This window comes from Chrysemys picta, chromosome 13, assembly GCF_011386835.1.
Source record: "Chrysemys picta bellii isolate R12L10 chromosome 13, ASM1138683v2, whole genome shotgun sequence".
In the NCBI taxonomy this organism is placed as follows: Eukaryota; Metazoa; Chordata; order Testudines; family Emydidae; genus Chrysemys; species Chrysemys picta.
Window position 1 is genome coordinate 29,234,864 of NC_088803.1, and position 18,652 is coordinate 29,253,515.

Below are 18,652 nucleotides of genomic sequence, written 5' to 3' on the forward strand. Positions count from 1 at the left end.
TTGGGGAAGGGACGGTCCAAAGCCCATGGTGGTAGCCGAGCCATGCCAGCTGCATCTGGGTTTAAACAAGGCTGTTGGTACTGGATCTGGCGCAGTTTCCCCAGGCCGTATGGTCAAGGGTGGCAAGTGTTGCCTAGGAGATAGAACGCAGCACTCGGGAGACCTGGATTCTATTCCTGGCTCTGCCACTGGCCTGCTGGATGACCTTGGATCAGTCACTTCACTGGCCTGTGCCTCTGTTTCCCCATATGTAAAATGAGATAATGATCCTGTTTTGTAAAGCGCCCTGACATCTGCTGCTGAAAAGTGCTCTGTAAACACTGGGGATTACATATCTCTCCTGTGCTCAGTTCTCTGGAGTCCCCTCCTGAATCAAGCCATTAAGCTGCATTGGCATCTGCAGAGACCAGAGAAGGCCTGTCTGCCGGGGGGGAGGGAAATGATGCTGCTTTTACCTGCTACCTCGTACCTTGTTTAAACCTGCTTGCTGCTGGCGGATTCATGTAGGATGCCTGCTAGTGGCCTGACTTCCTCTACAACAAAGGGGCCTGATTCTTCTCTCCCACTGGTCTCAGGCGGAAGTCACCCCCCGAGTTACCCTAGTGCCAGAGGGCGATTGGCCCCAGAGAAGGTAGAAGAGGAAGCCATTGGAATCCCCCACTTTTCTCCGAGGGAGGATTGGTCCTGGTTCATATTCTAGTGCTCAGTCACATGCTAGTTTTAGAGAGGGGTTTGCACTGCTTCCCTTGAGAGGCAGTTTCAGGTCGCGCTGCAGCTCACTGCTCCAAAGCCTTGCTTAATGTTGAGCCTAATTTATCCCCCTTTTTAAAAAAATCTTCATCCCACTCACGTGTTCCTGCAGCTTCCCAAACCGAATCATAGTTGTCGCTTGCACCCTTGTGTTCTCTGTCTCTTCTCACTGCCACGTTGAGGCCTCTGCAGTCCACGGTGGCTGGGTGGTTCATTACCTTGCTGTTTATGCTCACTGCCACATCATTAATGATGACGTTAACAAATCCTGGTCCTAATACCATTCCCTGCCATTCATCCCCCACCTGCTTTATTGGCCCAGCTGCTGTTGGTGCCAGAGCCAAGTGTTCAAACTCTCAATGATGGGAAGAAGAGCGCTGTGTAAGCTTGAAAGTTGGGCCAATAGCAGTTATTACCTCACCCAGCCACACTCTGCTCTAGCATGGGCATTTACAGGCAGCCCATCACCAGGCTCAGGCCTCGGTAGACCCAAGCCGGTCCATTAGTGCTAAAAATGTCCCTTTACTGGCCCCCTTCTTAATCAGTTCATACACACACCCCTAAAAGCAGCTTATTTGTTGGGCAAGCTGGTTATCCACCATCACCCACAGTGGAATCAGCCATGCCCGAGTAAATCACGCTGGGTGAAAAACATTTTATAAGACTGAGTAAATTTGCCTCCCTTCCTCACCCCCCAAAAGAGTGTGCCATTTTTTGGGGGGTGGGGGGCACAACTAGTTGCACGTTTGGTGACAAAGTTTGAAACAAAACTCAGAACTGGCCAAAAAAAGGTTCCTTGAGGGACTGTTACTTTGTTGTAGCAGTAAGGGGAAAAAAATTGTTTGGCTCATAATCACTCAGCTCGTGTGTCACACTCTTTCACACCCAAACGCACACCCCACCCTGCCATTTGTTACCAAAGGGGCCAGACTTGCCAGGCGCATGTTGCGTGCCACTTTGAGACAGCCCTACCCATGGGCTGGCCTTTCTGCCCGTGCGCATCCTTCATGCTTAGTGCCTTTGCGCTCATTCTAGTACCCCTCAAGGGTGCGCCAGGGGTGCTCTGCTTGCTTCAGTCCCATTCCCACGTGTTGTGTATGGCTGACTTAGCAGGAGGGCGAGCCCTCGGAGCCTGGCGCCTGCTGGATAAGGGCTGAGCTCACGTTTTGTGGGCTCCTTAGCGCTCATGTGCCAGCAAAGCTGCATCTCGCCACCTCTGTGAGGCAAGCAACGCCAGGCCTTGCCTCCCGTTTGCCCCCATTGCCAAAGAGAAAGCAACTGGGAGCAGCTGCACTTCTTGTGGCAGGTGCATGAGGCGAGCACGGGCCCGGGAAGTGCAAATCCACTTGTGCCCATTGCGCTAAGCCATTGGGTCACACAGTGCAGCCTGATCTCACGCTCAGCTCTGGTAGCCACCAGCCACAAAGCCCCCGCCCCCGACTCACCATCTGAGGGCACTGGGGGTTCAGCTCCCGCCCCGCAGCCGGGGAACTGGCCAGCCAAGTGTGGTGGGGCTCTGCATGTGTCCTGGCGGTTGCTATGGCCACTTCTGCCTGCTGCCAATCTGAGGCTGTGTAAGGGAGCACAGCCCCACCCACCCACCACGCCCTCTGTCACAGTACACTAGCCCCGGCCCTGCTCTCCCCCTCTCCATCCCGCCCAACGAGCCTCCTGAGGGATTTTTCCCGCACTCTTGCGTCGTGCCTGCCACATGCAAAGGCCTGAGTGGCACCTGCTAGCGGCCACATCTGCCCCCAGGCCTGCCACAACCCTTTGAGTTGCCAGCACTTCTCCCATCCAACTCACTGTGCCAGGGCAGTTGCCTCATGCTTCTTTTGGGGGGTGGGGAGGGAGAGGAAAGCCCAGTAAAACTCTATATTGTGATAGCACCCAAAGGGCTCGGTCAGAACCCAGCCCCCAGAGTGTCAGGTGCTGTATAAATACGGCACAGGACACAACCCCTGCTGTGACGGGCGCCACAGTCTAAAATGACAAACTCCCTTCAGGGGAGCAGCCAAAGGTAGTGCCCTTCACCCAGGCCTGCGCTTCGCTGGGTCTAATTGAGCTGCCAGGCAGCCCACGTGGCCAGGTGCAGTGCCACACAAGGCTGCGCCTGCTCTGTGTCGCTTGACATGGCTGCGCTAGTGCCCAGCAGGGCGTGCTGCTGGCCCCGCTAGGTTTCAGTGGAGGAACAGCCTCTAGTGGGTGAGTAAAAGTCCCTGCCCCTAGCAGTCTGGGAAGCTGTGCAGGCCAATGGGCTTTAAGAACAGCCAGCCCCACGCAGCCCTAGGAGCATTTAGGCCACCTCCCGATACTGCACCTCTTTATTACCAGCAAGCTAATGCTGCCCAGGTAACCCTTCCACAGGGCTTGGTCCCCCTCTCAGCTACGAGCTGAGTCTGGATGTCCCCTCCCCCCACATTGCTCTCGCCTCATTAAAACAACACAGTCCCACTGGTTGAGGGGTGCTGAGGGGAGAGGCACAGAGAGTGTTACAGCAGTTTTTACAAAGGGCCAGGCTAGCATGTGTAGGCTCTAAATGAGGGGGTTTTACAGACGCTAATAGGAATAATGCTTTCATGAACTTAAAAACATACAGGTGCCAGCCAGGCACTCGCCTTCTGGTCAAACTCTCCCAGAAGAGCTGGAAACCTAAACACATAAGAATATAAGAACAGCCATACTGGGTCAGACCAAAGGTCCAGCTGCTGCCTATGAATTTTATTAGGTGACCCATGGTTCTTGTGTTATGTGACCGAGTAAATAACACTTCCTTAGTCACTTTCTTGTTACCATTCACGATTTTATAGCTCTCTATCGTACATCCCCTTAGTTGTCTCTTTTCCAGGCTGAAAAGTCCCAGTCTTTTTAATCTCTCCTCCTACAGTAGCTTTTCCACACCCTTAATAATGTTTGTTGCCCTTCTGTGAGCAGAGTTTAAAATAACGTCTCACTGTACTGGGCCTAGGTGCTGATAGGGAGCCAGAGACTGGAATGCAATAAAGGGGGTTGGGAAATTTCTTTTTTGCTACTGGATAACCAGTGTGGGGGATCAGAAACGCAGTTTGTGACTGGTTGAGAGGTTTAACTTCAGTGTTACCCACCAGTCTTGGGAGTATCTGCTCTCCCTTGTGCAGTCTACCCTGATCTTGGCATTACCAGTGCAGGCTGCCCCAGTCGCACATTCTCTGTACCTTTTTGAGTTCTAATCTCTTTTTTTGAGATGGGGTGACCAGAACTGCAGTATTCAAGGTGTGGATGGATTTATAGAGTGGCATTAGCATATTTTCTCTCTTCTCTATCCCTTTCCAAAGGGGTCCTAACCGTCTGGTAGTTGTTCTGACTGCTGTTGCACATTGAGCAGGTGTTTTCAGAGAACTATCCACAATGACTCTCAGATCTTTCTCGAAGGGTAACAGTTAATTTAGACCTCACATTTTGTATGGATAGTCGGGATTATGTTTCCCAATGTGCATTACTTTGCGATTATCTACATTGAATTCCATCTGCCTTTTTGTTGCCCAGTCACCCAGTTTTGTGAGATCCCCTTGTAACTCTTCGCAGCCTGCCTGGGACTTAACTATCTTGAATAGTTTAGTATTAGCTGCAAATTTTGCCACATTACTGTTTACCCCTTTTCCCAGATAGTTTATGAATATGTTGAGCAGCCCTGAGCTCAGTACGGACCCCTGGGGGACACCGCTGGTTCTTCTGTAAGTGACTGCGCATATCGATTCCAATTAGATGTGTACGCACCACCTACACACTCATCGGAACGTTTTCCCCCTAGCAGCACCTGTTGGGTCGACTGTGGAGCCCCCTGGAGTAGCATCTCCATAGTGCTCGATACATGACCCTGCCAACCCGGCGCCGCCTCAGTTCCTGCTTCCCACCAGTGACGGTCGTTGGAACTGTGGCATCTTGCTCTGCAAGCTCTCCCTTTCCCTAATTTCTATCTACTTTAGTGTTTGTTTTCCGTGGTTTGTTATTCGTGTAGTGCAGTGTTAATAGTTCAGTTGGGGTGGGGGGTTCCCTCCACCCTGACTGCGCTCTCCCTGGAGACTTAGGGCATGCCTACATCCCAGAGGTTCAAACCCTGTAGGTCCTGCAACAAGCCTATGCCAATGGGCAACCCCCACGACGCTTGCTTAAAGCAGCTGGGGGAAACACACAAGGTGGATAAGTGCAGGATTTGCAAAGGGTTTCGCCCGAGAACGAAGGAGGAGCAGGACTTTAGACTGAAACAGCTTCTCGTGGAGGCAGCAGTTAGACCACAACCCGCATTAGGGTGGCAGAACCTGGCGCTGAGTGCATCAGTGTGTAGTGCCCCAGCAGCGGCAGAGACAACATCATGGAAGGACTCTGGACAAGACCTGCAGCACTGCCGCTCTCCAGGGCGGAAACAGTTAGAGAGGACTCGGCCCCAGTCACATTCCCTGGGTCAGAAACAAGGGAGGAGTGGTTCCCCAACTTTGGGACCCACCCCTTGTAACTGGCCAATGGGGCGCATCCCAAGAAGGAGCTCCGAGTGCCAAAAACCTCAGAGCTGGCACCGACTTCGGTCCCGCAAGTGGGACAGTTGATTTCGGTGCAATTGGACTCACTATGTCAGGTGGTGGAGGAGGAGGTACAACTGCCTTCCACCCAGACACATTTGAGGCTGCGAGAGACCTCATAGACATGATAGCACCGTGTCTCCGGCCCTTCGCGCCAAGCCTCCGATGCCCACAGCATGCAGCACCTTCCCATGGAAAGCCTGCAATGCTCCACCCCTCAGTGGCACCAGAAACAAGATACTGCTTGGAGTCCTGGCACCACTCAGAGTCCCTGGGCCAATCACGGCATCGATTGCCATCTTGCAGCAGGTCCTGGCGCAGTCCATCACAGCACGGTTCCAGGTCACCGCGCAGACCCCGCTCGTGGCACCACTCCCCAGCCTCGCGGCAGCGCTCCCCAACCCAACAATATTTGGCACCGTCCTGGCCTCGCAGTCTAGGTCCACATCTTCGGGCTCAGAGACGGGGTCTAAAGTCTCGGCGTGGGCCCGATGCAAGCCGACACGGGGCAGACCAGACAGGGGTATGACACCATGGCACGCACCGTGGCTGGGGCCAGAGCAGTGGCCATTTTGGACCCCTTGGGCATACCACCAGGCCCAGGATATTCAGTCCAGGGGCTCCCGAGGGGTGCAGAGGAGTTACCAGCCCTACCACTTCCCCCAGAACCCATCCCTGTTCCTGATCCTGACCCTTGGGTGGCTGACCCTGGATTAGAGGCAGGACAGGGGGTACCGGAGGACCAGGAAGGTCAGGAGGACCCAGTTCCCCCTCTGGCCTCCTCGTCTTTCTCCCCGGACAAGGCTGTGGCGGGCACCTCCACATCCGGGCCTCCCCCTATAGATAGCTGTGCCCAGCAGGAACTCCTACGCAGGGTGGCATGAAATATGAACCTGCAGGCCAAGGAGCTGGTAGAGGCAGAGGACCCTATGGTGGATATCCTGGCACCTGAGGGACCATCTAGGGTCACTCTACCACTCATCAAAATGATCCAGGCCAATGCAAAGACCATTTATCAGACCCCACCTTCCATCCCTCCCACCACCAAGGGGGTGGACAGGAACTATTTCGTCCCCTCTAAAGGGTACAAATACCTATTCACACACCCGCAACCCTGTGCCCTGGTGGTGGCTGCAGTGAATGAGAAGGAGAGGCAGGAACAGCAAGCCCCACTGCCTAAATCCAAGGACGTCAAGCACTTGGATTTATTTGGACGCAAAGTATACGCCACAGGGGGATTACAACTCAGGATTGCCAGTCAGCATCAACTCCTGGAACTTGATGCTGAAGTTTAAGGAATTCTTACCAGCAGAGTCCAAAGAGGAGTTTGGGGCTATTGTCGAGGAGGGCAAGGCAGTGGCACGGACCTCATTACAGGCTTCACTGGATGCTGCGGACTCGACAGTCCGCACCTTGCACTCAGGAATCGCCATGAGGCATAGCCCATGGCTGCAGGCCTGGGGGCTCCCACCCTAGATTCAACAAACTATGAAGGACCTGCCTTTTGATGGGGTTAGTCTGTTTGCTGAACAGACAGACTCCAGGCTGCATAGTCTAAAGGATTCCAGGGCTACAGTGAAATCCTTGGGTATGCACACCCCAGCAACCCAAAGAAAACCCTTTAAGCCCAAACTGCAGTAACAGCGATCATATCCTCCTTGGCCGAGGCAGGATCCCTACAGACACAGGGGCAGAAATGGCTTGTGCAAGCCATCCCATCCTCAGTCTGGGCAGGACAGGGCCCAACTAAATCTTTGTCGGGCTCAAAGCAGTCATTTTGAAAGTGTGACCGAAGACAAAGCACCTGTCTCAGCACCAGACCCTTCCCCGTTTTCTGAATCGTCTATCTCACTTCTACCACATTTGGTCCCAAATAACATCAGACCACTGGGTTCTTCGCACAGAAGAAGTGGGATATTCCCTTCAATTCTGCTTCTCCCCTCTCTCCCCCCCAAACCATCCCTCTTCAGGGAACCTTCTCACGAGCAACTCCTTATCCAGGAGGTACAGTCGCTTCTTGCCCTAGGAGCGGTGGAGGAGGTTCCTCAGGGGGAAAGGGATTCTACTCCCGCTATTTCCTAATCCCCAAGGCAAAGGGGGGGGTCTCAGACCCATTCTAGACCTGCGAGGACTCAACAAATTCATGGTGAAGTTGAAGTTCTGTATGGTCTCCCTGAGCACGATTATCCCTTCCCTGGATCCGGGAGACTGGTACACTGCCCTCGACATGAAAGTCGCATACTTTCACATAGCCATTTGCCCCATGCCCAGGCGCTTTCTAAGGTTTGTGGTCGACCACAAACATTATCAGTTCACGGGCCTCCCATTCAGTCTACCAACAGCCCCCTGAGTTGACTGTGCGCTGCGTGAAGAAGAACTTCCTTGTATTTGTTTTAAACCTGCTGCCTATTAATTTCATTTGGTGACCCCTAGTTCTTGTATTATGGGAATAAGTAAATAACTTTTCCTTATTCACTTTCTCCACATCACTCAAGATTTTTTATACCTCTATCATATCCCCCCTTAATCTCCTCTTTTCCAAGCTGAAGAGTCCTAGCCTCTAATCTCTCCTCAGATAGGACCCGTTCCAAACCCCTAATCATTTTAGTTGCCCTTTTCTGAACCTTTTCTAGTGCCAGTATATCTTTTTTTAGATGAGGAGACCACATCTGTACGCAGTATTTGAGATGTGGGCGTACCATCGATTTATATAAGGGCAATAATATATTCTCCGTCTTATTCTCTATCCCCTTTTTAATGATTCCTAACATCCTGTTGGATTTTTTGACCGCCTCTGCACACTGTGTGGACATCTTCAGAGAACTATCCCTGATGACTCCAAGATCTTTTTCCTGACTTCTTGTAGCTAAATTAGCCCCCATCATATTGTATGTATAGTTGGGGTTATTTTTTCCAGTGTGCATTACTTTACATTTATCCACATTAAATTTCATTTGCCATTTTGTTGCCCAATCACTTAGTTTTGTGAGATCTTTTTGAAGTTCATCACAGTCTGCTTTGGTTTTAACTATCTTGAGCAGTTTAGTATCATCTGCAAACTTTGCCACCTCACTGTTTACCCCTTTCTCCAGATCATTTATAAATAAGTTGAATAGGATTGGTCCGAGGACTGACCCACCCTTGGGGAACACCACTAGTTACCCCTCTCCATTCTGAGAATTTACCATTAATTCCTACCCTTTGTTCCTGGTCTTTTAACCAGTTCTCAATCCATGAAAGGACCTTCCCTTTTATCCCATGACAACTTACTTTACTTAAGAGCCTTTGGTGAGGGACCTTGTCAAAGGCTTTCTGGAAATCTAAGTACACTATGTCCACTGGATCCCCCTTGTCCACATGTTTGTTGACCCCTTCAAAGAACTCTAATAGATTAGTAAGACACGATTTCCCTTTACAGAAACCATGTTGACTATTGCTCAACAGTTTCTGTTTTTCTATGTGTCTGACAATTTTATTCTTAACTATTGTTTCGACTACTTTGCCAGGTACCGATGTTAGACTTACTGGTCTGTAATTGCCGGGATCACCTCTAGAGCCCTTTTTAAATATTGGCGTTACATTAGCTAACTTCCAGTCATTGGGTACAGAAGCCAATTTAAAGGACAGGTTACAAACCTTAGTTAATAGTTCCGCAACTTCACATTTGAGTTCTTTCAGAACTCGTGGGTGAATGCCATCTGGTCCCGGTGACTTGTTAATGTTGAGTTTATCAATTAATTCCAAAACCTCCTCTAGTGACACTTCAATCTGTGACAGTTCCTCAGATTTGTCACCTACAAAAGCTGGCTCAGGTTTGGGAATCTCCCTAACATCCTCAGCCGTGAAGACTGAAGCAAAGAATCCATTTAGTTTCTCCGCAATGACTTTATCGTCTTTAAGCGCTTCTTTTGTATCTCGATCATCAAGGGGCCCCACTGGTTGTTTCACCAAGTGAGTGTTCACCAAGTGCATGGTGGTCGTAGCAGCCTTCCTCCGGAGGAGGCAGGTGTGGTATACCCCTACCTAGATGACTGGCTGCTCAGGGAGTGCACCAGGGAGCCGGTGGAATCTCAGGTCCGTTTAGTCAGATCCACTTTCGAGAGACTGGGCCTCCTCCTCAACGTGAACAAGTCAACCTTGTCTCCGACCCAGAGAATAGAGTTCATCGGAGCAGTGCTGGACTCTGCAGGCATGAGCATTTCTGCCGGAGACACGATGCAAAGCCATGTCAAACATCATTCAAGGCCTCAGGTGATTCCCAACTACTACTGCAAGGGGTTGCCTAGGTCTCCTCGACCATGTGACAGCCTGCACTTACGTGGTCCGGCATGCTAGGCTGAGGCTCAGACCCCTGCAAGTGTGGCTTGTGTCAGCCTATCGCTCGGGATGCGACAACCTGCACTTAGTAGTGACAGTACCAGAGCACATACTCGAGTTCCTCTGATGGTGACTTGAACCTCGAATGGTGTGCGGAGTCCCTGTCCACAGCCCCTAGCCCGCCTTGTCCTTGGTAACGGATGCATCAGCTCTGGGTTGGGGTGTGCATTTGGGAGATCTACAAACGTAGGGACTATGGTCTCGGGATGAGCTCTCCCTTCATATCAATATCAATGAGCTCAGGGCGGTACACCAAGCATGCCAAACTTTTCGGGCCCAGCTGCAAGGCCAGTGCGTGGCAGTGAGATTGGACAACACCACTGCCATGTTTTACATCAAGAAGGAGGGTGAAGCCCGTTCCTCCCCTCTGTGTTGAGAAGCCCTCAGGCTCTGGGAGTGCTGCATAGCTCACTCCATTCACCTGGAAGAGTCCTATCTCCCAGGGGCTCAGAACAACCTGGCAGACCACCTCAGCAGATCATTCCACAATCACGAGTGGTCAGTCCATCTGGATGTCAACACTATCTTCCAAAGGTGGGGGTTTCCCCAGGTCGACCTGTTTGTCACCCCCAGCAACAGGAAGTGCCCAATGTTCTGTTCCTTCCAGAATCACAGCCCAGGCTCAGTGACAGACACATTTCTGCTACCCTGGGGAGGACGCCTGTTGTACGCCTTCCCCCCCTTCCCTCTGGTGCACGAGGTTTTCTCCAGGCCTGCAGGGACAGAGTGGAGGGAATTCTGGTGGCTCTGGTGTGGCCTCAACAACACTGGTACACCACGCTCTTGGAACTGTCAGTGGATGCCCCGATTGCATTGCCACTCCACCCCAACCTGATCACTCAGGACCACAGTCACCTGCTCCACCCAGACCTCAAGTCTCTCCATCTCACAGCTTGGAAGCTTCATGATTAAACCCTATGGAACTTCTGTGCTTGGAACCTGTACGGGAGATCCTACTTGGCAGCAGGGAACCATCCACCAGGGCCACTTATCTAGCTAAGTGGAAAAGGTTCACTTGCTGGTGTGCCCAGCATCACACTCCTCCAATCCAGGTGCTTATACCACTCATTCTAGAGTATCTCCTACCCCTAAAACAACAAGGCCTGGCAGCGTCATCCATCAAGGTACACCCCGCTGCTATCTCAGCCTTCCACCCACGAGTGTCTGGACGCTCCATATTTGCCAACCCCATGGTAGGACGTTTTCTCAAGGGCCTGGAATGCCTCCACTCCCAGATTAGACGGCGAGTCCTTGTGTAGGACCTTAACTTGGTCCTCTCCAAACTAATGGGGCCCCCGTTTGAACCGCTAGCGACTTGCTCCCTCCTCTATCTGTCGTGCAAGGTAGCTTTTCTGGTCGCCATTACCTCAGCACGCAGGGTGTCTGAGTTAAAGGCTCGCACCTCTGACCCACCTTATACGGTCTTCCATGAGGATAAGGTGCAATTTAGGTCTCACCCGGCCTTTCTTCCTAAGGTCGTGTCACATTTTCATATGAGTCAAGACATATTCCTGCCTGTTTCCTATCCTAAGCCTCAGGCCAGTAACCGTGAGCAGAGGCTGCACTCTCTGGATGTTCAGCGGGCGCTAGCCTTCTACAGCCAACGCATTAAGCCGTTCAGAAAGTCGAACCAGCTATTCGTAGTGGTGGCTGACCGGATGAAATGACTCCTGGTATCATCTCAAAGAATATCTTCCTGGATCACGTCCTGAATCCGCACATGCTACGAGTTGGCCAAGATCCCAGCCCCGGCACTTACAGGACACTCCACACGGTATAGGCCTCAGCGGCAGCGTTCCTGACCCAAATCCCAATCCAAGAAATCTGCAGGGCAATGACTTGGTCCTCGGTACATATGTTCACCTTTCATTATGCCATCGTCCAGCACGCCAGAGATGATGCAGCTTTCAGCAGAGCGGTGCTCCAATCTGCGATTCCATAACTCCGATCCCACCGCCTAGGTAAGGCTTGGGAGTCACCTACTTGGAATCAATACAAGCAATCACTCGAAGAAAAAAGAACAGTTACTCACCTTCTCGTAACTTGTTTTTTGAGATGTGTTGTTCATATCTATTCCAAACCCACCCGTCTTCCCCTCTGTCAGAGTAGCCGGCAAGAAGGAACTGAGGAAGCGCTGGGTCGTATATAGAGCATTATGGAGGTGCCACTCCAGGGGGCTCCACAGCCAACTCGATGGGGAAACTGCTAGGGGAAAAACTTTCCGACAACTGTGCACGTGGTGTGTGCCCACCTAATTGGCATGGACATGAGCAACACATCTCAAAGAACAACAGTTATGAGAAGGTGAATAACTGTTCTTTACCCCTCCCTACAGGGAGGCAGTGCAGCAAGCCTAGGAAGTGAAACTGCTCAGAACCAAAACAAAACCAAGCAGGCTAGCACCATTTGGTACCTTGTGCTGTAATCCACACCTGAGCCAAGAGGCTACAAGAAGCCATCAGTGGTGGGAGGGTGTGGATACGGTTGCCAACCTTCCAGGATTGTCCTGGAGTCGCCAGGAATACGTCCAATCAAAATTGGCAACCGTAGGACTGGAGGATTCTGACTGGAGAGTGAGTCCCTTTGCACTGAAGGATGATCCAAGGTGTGAGGCAAGAGGAGAACCAGGCCCATTGTACCAAAAGGAGAGAAACGGTGAAATACAAATAGGATGTGCTCTTCAAGCACGCGGGGGTATTGTTAATGCAGTGCAGGGATTTCATTTTCATGTTGGCGGTGTCCCTTTAGCCACATTGCCTGCTGCTGAATGAACACACGCATTAGCTGGCCCTTCCTCTCCTTGCGGAATCAGGCTGTAAGCTCATCGGCACAGCAGCTCAGCTCTGCATCGTGCTTCTGACGCTCAGGCCGCTCCCAGGACACGGCCCTTACGTGGTCCTTCTACCTCCTACTTTGTCCATTGTCCAGGGAGGCCAGCTGGAGCGGCCCTTGGGTTCCTGGTGTTGCGGAGCCTGGGCTCTTTCTAGGAAAGGCTCATTTCAGCCACAGAAAGGTCATTCCAGCATTTTTCCCTCTGTAGCCCCTAAGTGACTTTGTTCAGTACAGCGCACAACGTGCTCTGGAGTGAAGCCAAAACTACTGGGGGAAATCTTAGATCACATTCCAAAGGCAGCCAACCCATGGAGTTAGTTGCATGCTCTTCCCCCCCGAGGAGCCTTCTTAATAGATTGCAAATGGGAGGGGCTATGGGCACCAAACACATCGCATCCAGGTGGCAACCACAGCAACTAACTTTCCTAATGTTACTTTGAATGGTTTTCAGAGCAATGCATGGAGCAAGCCCCAGCTACATCAAAGAGCAAATTTTGATCAATCAGCCACTGGGACAGTGGCTCTCTGAGACCATGCAGATCACAAAGGCCAAGATGAAGCATGGACAGCTAGGGACAGAGGGTGCTTTGTTGCGGGGATCCAGTGGTGGAACAACATACCAGAAGAGCTCAGGTGAACCCAAGTCTGACCATCTTTAGGAAATGCTGTTACAAAGTGTTCCTCTTTGAGAAAGTCTTTCCACCTAAGTGACACTCACAACCCAAGCACCCCGTTCATTCCCAAGCCGCCGGCTTCCTAAAAATAACCAATCTAAGCATAGGCACTGAGTTTTATTTTTCCCCAGGGGTGCTCCATGTAGGGTGACCAGATATCCCGATTTTATAGGGACAGTCCTGATGTTTGGGTCTTTTTCTTATACAGGCTCCTATTACCCCCCACCCCCTGTCCCGATTTTTCACACTCACTGTCTGGCCACCCTAGCTCCACCCTGAGGCCTTGTCCTCACCCCACTCTCTCTCCGCCCCCTCCCCTGAGGGCCTGTCCTCACTCCCACTCTTCCTGCCCCCGCTCCAAGCCTTCCCCTGAGGCCCTGCCCGCCCACCGCTTGCTGCTCTCTGCCCTCCCCCCAGTACCTCCCCCAGCCACCAAACAGCTGATTGGCGGCTGCTGCTGAACAGCTGTGGCTGGTGGGTGCTGAGCACCCACTATTTTTTTTCTGTGGGTGTTCCAGCCCCAGAGCACTCACAGAGTCAGCACCTATGACTCCAAGGGGAGTGGGCCAGAGACTCCCTGAAGTCCATTAGGGATTGGTTTAATGTGTTATTGATTTAACCTGGAAGATGCCCAGAGACTATGGTGATGGGCATCAGTATAAAGCTCCAAGCTAGAAGGCAACGAGTGCGATGCCCCCAGCCAGCTGTCTGCAGGCCACCGGTGATCCCTAGAGCAGTTTGGGACCCTCAGGGGCCAATATTAAATCACTCACTTTGTCAAATCACACAAGATGTAGATGTGAGGACCAGACTGCAAGTGAGATTCCAAATCCACCCTCCAATGCTGGAACTAATGTAGCTGCCTAGAATAAGACCTGCCAGTATAAGGCCATGGAGCTGAAAGCAGCAAAAAATGTCATTGCAAGAGAAAATTCATTATGGGTTCCATGATGGGGGAGTCCCAGCCAGACAGCAGCCTGCACCCCACAGATTGGCAGCTTCCATTCAAACATTCAGCTAGCCAGCTCCAGCATCAGTCAAACAGGCTGCATAGAGCCTTTTCCGCAACACGATGGGGGTTTAAAGCAATCAAGCCAAGCCTGCGAACGCGTGACCCCAGCCATAGGCCTGGAGCGATCTCAGTTAAGATTTCAGCCATTCTGAGGGGAAGAGGGTGGGTGTTTCTGATTTTGACCCCAAGAGAGACACATATAAGCTGTTTCATACCCACAGCTCGCCCCTCCCTCCAGCCCAGATGGGCCCCAGGTCTTGGAGGAAACATGCCCATTCTGGGTAATCCGACAGAAAGAGATCGAGGCTGCTGGCTTTCTAATTCTGAAAACCTCAAGGATGTCCAAGATGGGCAGAAATGTTTTCTAAAAAAGCATCAGCAAAGGGTCAGCCCATGGCCCTAGGTTTTATATAATCCACGAGAGCAGCTGGGTCTGAACTCAGGATCCTGCCTTCCACAAGCAGGGAAAGGTGCCTCACGAGGAGGAGAAGCCCCTGTGCCAGGCAATCCGCTTTGGAACAAAACAAACCTAATTTATCCCACACCGAGGGTAAGGAGAGAAAGTGGCTGCTGCCATGACAACTGCCCATGGCAGGACACTGCAGCTCCAGGGCTCCCGCATGCCAGCCGAGATTAGGATTAAGAGGATGAAAAGGGGGGGAGGGAGAGACCCATGGTAAAACCGGGACACATTTCAACTAGGCAGGGAAGCCAGACTGTCAGTTACATTAACTAATGGCTTTAGCAGAGCTGTGTGTGGCTTGAAAGCTTGTCTCTCCGCCCAGCAGAAGTTGCTCCACTAAACGCGATCCTCTCACTCACCATGTCATTCTAAAAGTCTCACCCCCAAAGAGCACTCTCGGGCACCCCGTTGCCACGGCAGCATCGCCAGCCATCAATTGCTCTGACTTGGCCTCTGGAGGCTGCCATTTGGGCAGGACTAACCAGTTCACCCTCTGAGATCAGGAAAAGCTGATGACTTTGAAGGCCGAGTTTCAGACAACTTTCAAGGGTGCAAATTCAGTTGGCCTAAGCAGCTGTGCCGGCACCATTGGCTTGCACGTGGTTATACTGACCGAGAATCTAGCCCAAAGCCACCTGCTTGCCTCATTCCTGGAAGTGCACAGTACCAAACCGTTGGTCCTGCTCCCTTCCTGCGAGATAGAGTAGCCTCTGGGCTCCTTACCCAGATTTACATTAACCACAATTTCAGGCAGTTCAGGCCTTGGAACAAGAAGAAACCTGGATTTATTTAAACAGGAAATGACCCTGGAGTTTTCCGCCAAGCACAAGCCCAAAACAATGGGCTGGGACAGAGGGTAAGAAGCCCCTCTGCCCCCCAGCATCACTGCTGCACAGAGCACTCGGAAAGCATTTAAAACTTGCATGATTTATTATTCACTTTGTGATGTGCCCCAAACACCTGACCGCCGAGTGGAGAGCTGGTTCCGAGTGCCCTTCTGCAGCCAGGATCAGGAGCCTCTCTTCCAGGGGATTCCCGTGCGGGAGCGGCTGGGTGTTGTGTACAGCAGGTTGGACTCAGCCCAAACCCACCTGCCCAAGCGCCAACAGTAGTGCAATAAGGCAAGAGTTTATCGTTTTCTTACAAAAAGAGATTTGAACGACTGCTCAAGCAGACAGAAAATGTAGGAGAAAGGGCACCACGTCCAGCGGAGTGACTCTGTAAAAGTGGCCGGGGGAAGGACGGGTATGACTGTGTCTCAATCATTCTCTGCTGAACATGCTCGGTTTAAAAGTAAAACGATGAAAGGGGGTTTCGAATTAGCAGCCCTTCACACCCCCTTGGGATCTGAGAGTTGAGCTGGGTTCTCTCTGGTTTGTGTTGCCAGCATCAGTGCCAAGGACCCTAGCTAGGATCCTGCTTGGTTTCTTGGAGCTGTGTCAGATCTGAAGAGTTCATAGCAGTAGCAAAACTTATCTTGGTCCCTAAAGCGTGTGGCTCTGGCACACAGGGACCAGAGCTGGGGAGTAAGATGCCATTTTTGCATAGTCACTTTTCTGAGTGTAGCCCCATTTTAATGCTGCTCTAGGTGCAAGGGGATAACACTTTGGGTAAATGTCTCTTCTTGCTAAGTGGCTGCAGCCCATTTGGAGCCCAGCCACCCCAAAGTACTAAAAGGCTCCTTCCAGTTTGGATTTGTATTTCTAGATAGAGGAATTCTCCCTCCTGGCCTGTCTCCCAAAATCCCAGAGTGGGGCAGCTCCAGGATCTAAACACAAGCCCCAAATAATAAGAGGGGGTAGGCTGAATGGGAGGGACCTTCCTAGGAAACTGAAGCACTGGGCTGACACTCTGTATTCCACATGCAGCCATGCTCCGCATGGATTCAATAAGTGATGCTATGTTATTTCTATTATTTTGTCCTTTCCCCTGAAACTTCACAATGCTGCTGTCTAGCTTCCAAAGGGATAGTCTCTCTTTTCCCTTAAAGGGAAACCCCCAGACTATCCCCAACCCTCCCTCTCCATGCACTCACTTCCCTTCCCACTCTTCCTGGCGGTTTGTATTTCAGTTTGGTGATTTTCCTGTACATCCCTCCCAGATGGTTCATGCTATCGCTTTCCCTTTGCTATGGAAAGCCAATGGATCATCTATTCATTGCAGGAGCTGTCCACTGTGCAAGAAACTCTCTGATTTCCAGACGCAACGACAGAATGAAGGAACAAGTGTCTGAGTCAGTCACAGCTAAGTCCTCAGAGCTCGCTGCATGCCAAGCAGGAGCATCGCTGAGGAAAGCAATGAAGGAGGAGGAACCAAAGCAGTCTACAAAGCGATTTCCAGTGGCAGTCAGTTCCAGAAAGAGAAACACACATCTCCAGTGGTTTTCCCCACAAGTGATGATAATAAATTAAAGGATTTATGGCCTTAACTCTCTAGGCCTGAGATGCAGCCCTGACGTCAGCCCAGCTACCTGCTCCAATCCCTGCTGGACTGCCCGAAACTGATGGTTGGTGTCATAGCAGAAAGCACAGCTGAAGGAAGAAGGGAGGTGCTTCGACAGAGGCCACGTGGCCCTAACAGCAGCAGTTTTTGGCCAGTTCTTATGATCTTGGCTTTGACCTCAACGTCACTGCCAATGAGGGTACTCCCATCCAAACCTCAGCCCTTTCTTCCACAGCAGTAGGTAACTTCCCACCAGTCAGACCACTCTCAGGGAACCCTCCCCACCCACCCCAAGCTTTGCGTGTTTCAGATAGAAGTCCATTCCCCAAGTCATGCAGGGCAGGGTGATTATTTCAGAACCAGCATGGCCTCCGTCCCATCTTTCCTTGTCAAGTAGAGTCCGTGAGTGAGGTAGTACTCTCGCCGGAGGAAGGCGTAGAAATAATCAGAGATGAGCAGGATCTGCAGAAGTAAAATGTACAGGGTGTAAGTGACACTTCAGACCAAAGACTAGCTAGCTTTACAGACCACTGATGCAAAGCTCTCTTTCCCATATCACTCCCAGCCTCATCTCTCATTCAGGAGAGCAGTAACACAACCCAGTCCAACCTCTCCCATCTCAGAACCCTATGCTGATCACTTCTAATGGTCTTTAGTTTAAAGTCTGATCACTTCTGAGTGACTGTTTTTTCAGAAAGGACAAGAGCCTAGGAAGGACTAGAAGAAAAGCCACAAACACGCAGGGTCTAACACAAAAGGAAACGAGATAGAGGCTTTTGGAGCTTCAGTGCTACCAATACACATTGTACTGATGGGTAAATCGCAGGAGGACTACGGCCCAGCTTTTTAAAGGTATTTAGGTGTTGCATGCTGAGCGGAGCAATGCCTATACACCTTTCAAAATCTGGGCCTAAGTGACTTGCTCAGGTTATTACAGCAAGTCAGTGGCAGAGTGGGAAAGAGACCACAGGAGTCCTGTGCACTAACCACTAGGCTACCCTTCCTCCCAAATGAATCTCTATTTTGCAGTGAGGCCCCATTGTGCTGGGTCCTGTACAAGTGTACAGTACAAGGCACCATTGTTTGTGAAAACTCAAGAGCTGACTCAATGAACAGTTCCGGGGGGAAGGCCTAAACTCCAACATTTTGGAAGGGCTTGTTTTCTGTAACTGCCAACCCGGGCAGCTCCCACAACAGGGACTGGCTTTCAGTGAGTGCCAAAGTTTGATCATTCTTAAAACACTATTTGTTATTTACCCACTTGCCATTCATCCACTGATCCCATTGTCCCCATATCTGCTCATCAGCACTTGGATCCAGTCCGCCTGGGAACAAAAGCAGCCACATTCACCAGTGACCCTGACCCATTCTGGAGCTGGAGACCTTTATAGCACTGCACAGGGGTAGCTATCACTATAACAACCAAATAACAGCGTGTCATAGCTGCAAAGCACTTCCTGAGCATTCATTATGCTACTCCGTGAATTCATTCAAGATGGAATCTTACCTGACAGTCCTTCTGGGTGCTGACTGGCCCAAGGGAATG

The 18,652-nt window shown here is 51.3% G+C and overlaps 1 protein-coding gene across 4 annotated transcripts in view; it reads right to left on the reverse strand.

The window, feature by feature from the left end:
* Positions 1-15,575: 15,575 nt before the first annotated feature.
* PIGU (phosphatidylinositol glycan anchor biosynthesis class U) overlaps positions 15,576-18,652 on the reverse strand; it is a 45,222-nt gene continuing 42,145 nt past the window's right edge. For all 4 annotated transcript variants that reach the window (XM_005295385.5, XM_005295386.5, XM_024105087.3 and 1 more), the window contains one exon: positions 15,576-17,568. In XM_005295385.5, the coding sequence (XP_005295442.2) occupies positions 17,455-17,568 (114 nt within the window). In that variant the 3' untranslated portion in view covers positions 15,576-17,454. The remainder of the gene's footprint in view (positions 17,569-18,652) is intronic.